Here is an 8,664-nt window from a genome sequence, read left to right on the forward strand (position 1 = left end):
TATGTGAGCTAATCTTAGCCGAGATACATAATTTCCATAGGAGACAATATAGAGCCAGTAGAATCTGGTATTGTGCCAAACTGTTGGCTCTGCCCCCTTGCATCTCATTTACGATGACTATTTATTAATGCTTGTCAGTGACAGGGCACAGACCTCACCACAGGGAGACTTGCTATGATTCATGCGCGCTATTTCTCAACAGGTAAGACCTAAGCTGCTGCACACAGCCTACCACCAGAAAAAAAGTTTTATTTAATGTTTCTTGTGATTGTGTCTCTGTGACCTCGATTTTTTTGCATATTCGATATTTTTTGAGTTTTGTATTGCAGCCTATAACATTGAGTAAAATGCATATCTGTTATTTTCAAGTAACCAGTGATTTATTGTAGCCTAGGCCTGTTATTAGTTTCACTAAAAAATAAATAATGCATGTCTTAACTTATATTTCTTTGCTGCTTACAATGTTGATTTATGTGTTTTTTTTGCTGGTGGTTGCTATGCAGTTGGTAAATATGCACACACACAAATGGGTCTTTATTTTTATTTCTTCAGTATAAGTAAGTCAGTCATTTTAATTTGTATTACACATTTCCTTCCAAAGTTTTTCAGTTAAAGTTTAAAAGATGATCCCAACACCAACTATACAACTGACACCTATAGACACAAACCAAAACAAAAGTAGACAGACATAAAAAGAGATAAAATACAAATGACATCCAATCCATAAGGTCTGTCTGTTGGTAAATACTTTCCTCCTCTGATATTTTTCAGGTAAATATTAATCATCGTATCTGATACTTTGTAACCCACCAACATTTAAAAAACCTTTGGCATGAGTTACAGCTCATCTGATCAAAACATGCACACTTTGAGTAATGGTTACCCTGAATGTGGTGAACTGAGCGACCCACAGAACAGGTACGGCCACTCTCTGACTTCAAGGACCACGGAGTCCATCATCTCTCTCCTCTTGAGAAAAAATGCAGAGAGGAAGAGGTCACACCATCCGAACGACTTTCCCCAACACTTTGACCCCACAACCTCTTTAAACAATTCTTACTATGATGAGTGCAGGACCAGCACTTTAAGTGAGGATGGCGAAACCACACAGGTCCTAACCAGCCCATTCAGTCCTAGTTGGGACCATTCCTGCCTGGAGAATCATCGGGTCAAACGGGCCCGGGTCGAGAACATTCTCCAACGCATGGTTGGATCTCCTCCGAAACAGTTCAGAGACGAAATAGCCGCCGGTCCCCCTGCACAAACTAATGCATGGCACAGCAGCAGAGTGACTCTGCCACCACTGGATTACAGCCAGGGCAGAGGCGAAACCTCCTGTGGTGAGGATTACAAGACCAGGGAGAACCCTGAGCATTTGAATGTGCTTCATGCAAGGCATCAGAAAGACCAGATGACCAAGGTCTACCACAAAAACTCTGAAGAGGAGTATCCAAGAAGAGAGACTGCACCGAGGGGAGTTGCGAAAAATGAGAATCTCTCATGCATTACAAATACATCTTCTACACCGCTAATACCAGACACTCCTATCTTGCATAATTCCAGAGGTGACTTTCAACATTGTTTGAGTGGTGAGTGGGAAAGAAACAGGATCAAAATACAGAGTAGTCACACGGGTCTGGACACAGATGAACTGATTGAACTTCTGAAGTCAGAGCTGTCCAGGGCTGTAAACTTGAGTGTTGATTTGGTTTTCAAGAAAATGTTTCACTCGTTATTCAAGACACCGGCGCAGGATCCTGACGTAGGGTCTGAGCACGCTTTGTTAGACGAAAATGTGAAATATGAAGAGGCAACCACACCAAACTATGACTTGTGTTCACAGATAACAGAGCCTTCACTGCCAAATGTTCAGACAGAAGCTTTGTCATTGGTCATTCAAAAACCATCCAACCAGGAGAATCCCAATACATTCACCCAAGTAAATACAAGTTTTTCTGAGATCAGCAATCCACCCTCTCAATCAAAACAAAATAATTTTCACATAGACCAAGAAGTGCTACAGCGATTTCAAGACAGCCCCACGAATGTGCTGGACAGCCTTCCATGTCAATACAATACAAGTCAGTCTTCGGTGGACATAATGTCACATTCTTGGGAACCAATCAAGGTAACTTCAAAGGGAATGTCTAACTGTATGAGCCAACAAGCACAACTGGTAGCTCTGAGTCAACTGGCCTTTGACAACCTCTGCCTTCCTCACATCAAAAGGGAAAACCAAGGCTTGGTGGAAAACAACTCATTCTTGCCTCTTAATATATCCTTTGAAAATGCAGTAGCTAGCAAGACATAATGTTACCACGACCAGTCAACATTTTTTTAGGAGTTATCAATGAACCTTAAAAAGAATCCTTATTTAGTCTTGTCTATGTAGAACCTGCATCAACTAGGATGGCTTGGGTGTTCTGGGTAGTTCGGGTGGACAGAAAGTTTTCAATATTCCTGGCAATTTGAATCACCTCAGCTACAGATGAGCTCAATCTGAGCCAATTCAAAATTTATGTAATCTTTATTTTAACAAATTAGAGTTGAAGCATTTGATATCTCTCTCTTGGTATGGATGGGTAAGATTCAACCAAAGCCACACAACACAAATCATCTATGTGGTGTGTTTTTGATTATGCTAATTGTCATTAAGTAGTGCATGCATTGTAAGTGAAACTATGTGGCTTTAATAATCAAATATAACATGTCTGTTTAGGATGTAGTATGATCCTCATTGTCAATACACTTTCCATACACTGTATACTTCAGTATACAGGGTGGATGGGCCAACCTGCTGTTTTTTTCCAAAATGTTCAAGATCCTTAACAATGTCACATTCAGGAGGGACTGACCCCTGGCCATCTAAAAAAGGCAAAGCTAATGTTCTTCTACACACGTTACCCAAGCTCTAATGTGCTGAAAACCTTCTTTCCTGATGTAAAGGTAAGAACAGATATAAGTGTTCCATTGTGTTGAGTCAGTGATCTCAGCTATGTTTGCTCAAAGACCTACAGCGACTGCAGATTCAGTAAATAAGCATTTGGGGGGGAAAAAATACAAATAAAAATAAGTACTCGGGTAGATCGTTTTAAAATGCTTTATTTGTCTCCAAGTAAAATGAGTAATAAAAAAAGTCACATAATTATGAGTCATGTTGAACTATACATTATATAGATAAGCTGGAAAATTGCCTTCATGCAGCATTGTTTATTAACACAAATGTGCCTAACTTATTGTATTTAATGTAGTTCAGTAATTGTATCTAATAGCACTAACAATAAACACTCACCTGAAATTTTTCCATCCTCTGCGCAGTTCACCAGGTGCATCACATCCCAGCTGATCAAGTGGTTCAGCAACTTCCGCGAGTTCTATTACATCCAGATGGAGAAGTTTGCGCGGCAGGCCGTGGCGGAGGGAGTGGGCAACACGAGGGACATCACGATGGACCGGGACTCCGAGCTCTTCAGAGCACTGAACACACATTACAACAAAGCCAATGACTACCAGGTAGGTCACAACAAACGCATATCAGAAGTGATCCACTACAAGGAACACCTTACAATGAAACTACCAGGGGCACAACTTGTTCACGCACATTACATTATATTAGTTAACAAGTTACCATAAGTGTCCAGAGTGTTGTTACTTGCACTCACAAATGATATATATATATATATATATATACACACACACACACACACACAAGTTCATAACAGGCCCAGTTCTAGTTTGCATCAGACAACTTAGGTTTTGTGTGTTATTCTCTTATTGACAACAAAAAAGCCTGGTAAGGTTAAAAAAAAGTAAACAGATTGACAACCATCTATAATTTGCATTATAAAAATGCTGTTATGTAAAGGATCGACAACTCTTTTCCCCACTACTTAACGTTACTAGCACAAAATAGAAAGTCACATTCATGTGTGGCCTTGTGAATATAACACACATAATATTCAGCTTCCTCTATGTAAATATACAAAACTGAAACCTACATACACACAATGCAGAAACCATTCAATTCAAAAACATCTATAGAGCGCTATTAGTCATTTTGAGATATAGCAAGATAGACATAAGGAAAAGACAAGTTTGATATGTACAATCCGTGTAGTACATTGGAAACTGATGTTTTTTAATGGAATTTGATTACGGACAGAAAGAAAGAAATATTTCTAATTTCACACAGATTTGTCGTGTGTATAGTTTTAAAACATGATTGATCAGGCAGTTGTAAGGAAGTTGTAAGGTTTATTACACAGAAATGTTACTTTTAATGGTAGGCTGTTACAGCCTTGCATGGCAGTCGACACATTTTCCTCAGCACAGTAATCTGGCTATTGTGTTACAAAACGTCTCCACCAACCCACTTATTGTGTTGTTAATGAGAGTGGTAACGCAGTCTATCATTACAATGTTGTTGATGTAGACAGAAGACGTGCTCTATAAACTGCTTATAATAAAAGATAGTCATCGAAAGATTCTACTGTAAACTAATTCTAAGAATTAAATTACATGCATAATTGATGTCTGAGATGAACATTATGAACTGAATAGACAAGATATATTACCACAGATGTATTTGTATGTCACAGATAGACATTTTGGATTTTCTTGTTCACTGTTTTCTTGCTACTCCACAAACCAACTTTGTCCAACCAAATTAGTCACAGATGATTAAAGTCAACGGCAAACTGCCAAATACAAAGTGCGCCCATATCTCCAACACTTCTTTACCTTATGAACCAGGTTTTAAATTTTTATTTTACTCGTTTTTTTTATAAAAAAAAAAATGATTGCAACTTTTGTTCTTTATAACATGTTGCCATTTCCTGTCCTAAGATTGTATTTGATGGCCAAACAGTATTGGCGACAAACTTAGTTAAGTAAGTCAGTTAATTCATAGTTCTGCATGGAATCTGTATGTGCATCTCCCAAAAAATGTCACCACATATCTACACATACTGTAACAGTTGTGAATGGTCTGCTTCACAAGCTATCGACTCTGTAGTTAGCTTACTGACGTCAGTTGTCTCGTAGACGCCTCGCAAAAAACACCTTTTTTTGGGTATGATAATTGGTATTATCTGTCAAACCTATGATCATATTTCTATGATCAAACTTACAAAAAAATACAAAACCTAAGCAAAAAATAGGGCAAATAAATTACATTTATACACATGTAGCGTTAGCCTAGCTAGTAGCGCCTTGCAAGTAGCCAGAGCTACGCAGACATGAGCGCACATTCTTACCTTGGCATAGGCTAATTTCCAATAGCTATGCCTAGATTCTACACAAAGGCATACATCACGCTTTAAACCCCATTCAGACTGCAAGTGCTAGTGACAGGAGACCTAATGTTAATGTAAGTTAGCGATTACAGGTGAATTAACGTTGCATGAACAGGGCTTTAGACTCAAGGCACTACAAAACACGGTCACAAAATTGTTGAATGAAAACGTATAACCACATACTTGACAAGACATCAAATTCACATGGCAACTACGCCTTACTGTGCTACTTAACCCTCTCTATGCTGCTTTCAGTTATATTTTCTTATTTGTTGTTTTAAGCCTTAAAACATGTGTGAGTCATAAACATCTTTTCACGACAGTTCCCTAAAGACTCAGCATCTCAAAATAACTGAAGCCAAAGATGGTTATGTGATTTGGCAGGCACCTTTGTCCAAAGCGACATACACATACAAAACAATAATAATACTTAAATTTAATAAGATACACAGCATTTATCTATTCAAGCACAAATACTTAATTTATAGCATTATGCAACTGTCCATGAGTGTGTGCTAAGATATGGATTTAAAAGGTCTCCTCCGAGTCTTATCAAATGATCACAAAAAACAGTGAGATGTTCATCACTCTTTAACTGTTTTCCAACCATGAAAATATGATTTTAACAATACAACCCCATCACCCCCACTTGTCATCACATAACATTGAAGAGACACACATTTCTAACATTCTAAGTAATAAATCAATGATTTGAGATGTAAGGGCTGTAAGTACACGATATCTAGCAACACATTTTCTCTGGGGTGTTGCATTACTTACCTTTTCAAATGACTGAATATGAAAAAAAAAAAAATAAATACAGAAAAACTTAAGGTCATTCGACTGGATATTAAGGTCTTTACAGTGTCATTATTAACGTTTGACTGTTCTTGGCTGTGTGTTTTACTTCAGGTCCCAGACAGATTTCTTGAGGTTGTGGAAATAACACTAAGAGAGTTCTACACTGCCATCTCCCTGTCCAGAGATATGGACCCCTCTTGGAAGAAGGCAATATACAAGGTCATATGTAAATTAGACAGTGATATCCCAGCAGCATTTAAATCTCCTTTGTTCACATAGTGATGTAATTGAGTGAGGAGACCAAGAGGTACTGAATGCTAGAATATAAAAATGCATGCTGTCAATCACTTTGCAAATGTAAAATTAAGAATGAATTAATCCAGGTAATGAAGCATGCAGTTTGCTAAACAAGTCATGGTGAGGTTTGGAAAAAAATGTCTGTTGGTATATGTTCTTATTCTGTGAAGTTATCTTTTAAAAGTATACGCTGTTAGTTTTTAACGTCTTACCTGACAGATTTCCCTTGATGGTATACAATTAATATGCCACAATATGTTCTCAAATACTGAGACAATCTACAGTCTACTGGAATACTCTGATTAAATGCCAGTGGACTACAGTGTACAGCTGATTCACTTACCTTCAAAATGCTAAAAAAAAAATGATCATAGTTCCAATTGGCAAATGTTTTATGCATTTGACTCGTGTCTCAGTAAAAATAATCCCTTATCCACTATGTCACTTGGTCCACAGAAAATCTGATGTCAGCTTTTCTCAGCGGTGAAACCTTACAATTGAAAATGTCTAAGTGCTACATCATAAAGTACCAAAAATTTATCGACATACTCACACAGAAAATCACAGGACTAGCCTCAAACTGGCCAGTGTTTGTGTATTGTAACAGATGAGTTTCTGTTCAGTTTTTGTGCACATCATTTTTTGTGAGTTCAAGAGAGACAAATCTGTACTCTCCCCTGAGACATTTAATTGCTAGATGAAGAAATTGTAAGTGGAGGGACCAAAACTTCATTTAATAATAAATAAGGCTTAACTCATTATTCTCCATAACATGTTAATCAGTTCTTTGCAGTTTTAACACTAATTAACACTGCTTTACTGCAAACATAAAATGGTGCAAAACGTACTGAAATGCAGCCAGCTCACAGGAGAGAACAGTTCTCTATAACTACCTAGCTAGCGCCCATACTAAATAACTGCAATCTATGGGCACTAAATATAAAAATGGTAATCTTAAAGGTAGGGTAAGCAATGCGAAGCGATTTCTAACACACGACACTTTTTTGTGTTGTAACATTCGGAGAACGTTTTCTGTAGATCCTCTAGCTCTACATTCTCTGAAAACACTGTATAAGTGTAGCAGCCTGTACCCCAAACACACCAGGAAGATGTACCCCTTAGGGAGCACTGAAAGGAAGAGTGAGCTACCTCTGTGGTAGTTTAGTTTGGTTCAAATGTACAGTACATATGGAAAAGTGCTTCACTTTTTCCCCATTTTCTTATGTCACAGCCTTATTCCAAAATGGATTAAATGTATTTTTCCCCTCAAAATACCCCATAATGACAACTAAAAAAAAAACTTTGAGATTTTTGCAAATTTATTAAAAATTAAAAACAAAGAAAATCAGAGGCACAGTTCCCGGGAAGGGTACAGAAAATGTTCTGCTTTAAAGGTCCCAATGAGCACAGTGGCCTCCATCATCCGTAAATGGAAGAAGTTTGGAACCACAAGGACTCTTCCTAGAGCTGGCCTTCCCTCTAAACTGAGTGATCGGGGGAGAAGGGCTTTAGTTGGGGAGGTGACCATTAACCCGATGGTCACTCTGACAGCTCCAGGATGACCATCGCTGCAGCACTCCACCGTTTTTCACCGAGGGAACTGGGAGATTAGTCAGGATTGAGGGAAAGATGAATGCAGCAATATACATAGACATCCTGGAAGAAAACCTGCTCCAGAGCGCTCTTGACCTCAGACTGGGATGACTATTCATCTTTTAACAGGGCAACGACCCTAAGCAAACAGCCAAGATATTGAAGTGGCTTTAGGACAACTCTGTGAATGTTCTATATAGTGGCCCAGCCAGAGCCCAGCCTTGAATCCCATTGAACATCTCTGGAGGGATTGAAAATTGGCTGTGCACCGATGCTCACCATCCAACTTGATGGAGCTCGAGAGGTTCTGTAAAGAGGAATGGGCCATAGGTGTGCCAAGCTTGTTACTTCATATTCCAAAAGACGTGAGGCTGTAATTGCTGCCAAAGGTGCCACAACAAAGTATTGAGCAAAGGCTGTGAATACTTCTGTAGTGTACATATTATATTTTTGTTCTTTATTTCTAATAAATTTGCAAACATTTAAAAAAAATGTTTTTCATGGTGTCATTATGGAGTATTGTGTGTAGAATTTTGAGAAAGAAAAAAAATTGAATCCATTTTGGAATAAGGCTGTAACGTAACGAAATGTGGAAAAAGTGAAGCGATGTGAACACATTCCGAATGCACTATAATGGAAGTTGCTTTGGACAAAAGCGTCTGCTAAACATAAACATGAA

General features: G+C 38.3%; 1 protein-coding gene across 3 annotated transcripts; it reads left to right on the forward strand.

Annotated features, from left to right (window-relative positions):
- Positions 1-102: 102 nt before the first annotated feature.
- On the forward strand, positions 103-8,519 carry LOC125299761 (prospero homeobox protein 1-like). 3 transcript variants are annotated; one of them, XM_048251191.1, is made up of 6 exons: positions 103-202; positions 772-1,589; positions 2,007-2,275; positions 2,839-2,946; positions 3,319-3,513; positions 6,207-8,519. In XM_048251191.1, exons 2-6 carry the CDS (start codon positions 833-835, stop codon positions 6,372-6,374), a joined length of 1,497 nt encoding a protein of 498 aa, XP_048107148.1. In that variant the 5' UTR covers positions 103-202; positions 772-832; the 3' UTR covers positions 6,375-8,519. The 3 variants fall into 3 exon arrangements, with proteins under 3 accessions (XP_048107148.1, XP_048107146.1, XP_048107147.1); XM_048251189.1 differs by having other exon boundaries at positions 772-2,275; XM_048251190.1 differs by lacking the exon at positions 6,207-8,519 and having other exon boundaries at positions 772-2,275; positions 3,319-3,667.
- Positions 8,520-8,664: the final 145 nt, after the last annotated feature.

Source organism: Alosa alosa, chromosome 8 (genome assembly GCF_017589495.1).
Source record: "Alosa alosa isolate M-15738 ecotype Scorff River chromosome 8, AALO_Geno_1.1, whole genome shotgun sequence".
Lineage (NCBI taxonomy): Eukaryota > Metazoa > Chordata > Actinopteri > Clupeiformes > Clupeidae > Alosa > Alosa alosa.

Bases quoted from the DNA above. Each gene is read 5' to 3' on its own strand.
- LOC125299761 (XM_048251189.1), top strand. From the start codon at position 833: ATGAGTTACAGCTCATCTGATCAAAACATGCACACTTTGAGTAATGGT. The intron at 2,276-2,838 runs ATATCCTTTGAA...TAACAATGTCAC, and splicing joins ACTCATTCTTGCCTCTTAAT to ATTCAGGAGGGACTGACCCC. The intron at 3,514-6,206 runs GTAGGTCACAAC...GTTTTACTTCAG, and splicing joins ACAAAGCCAATGACTACCAG to GTCCCAGACAGATTTCTTGA.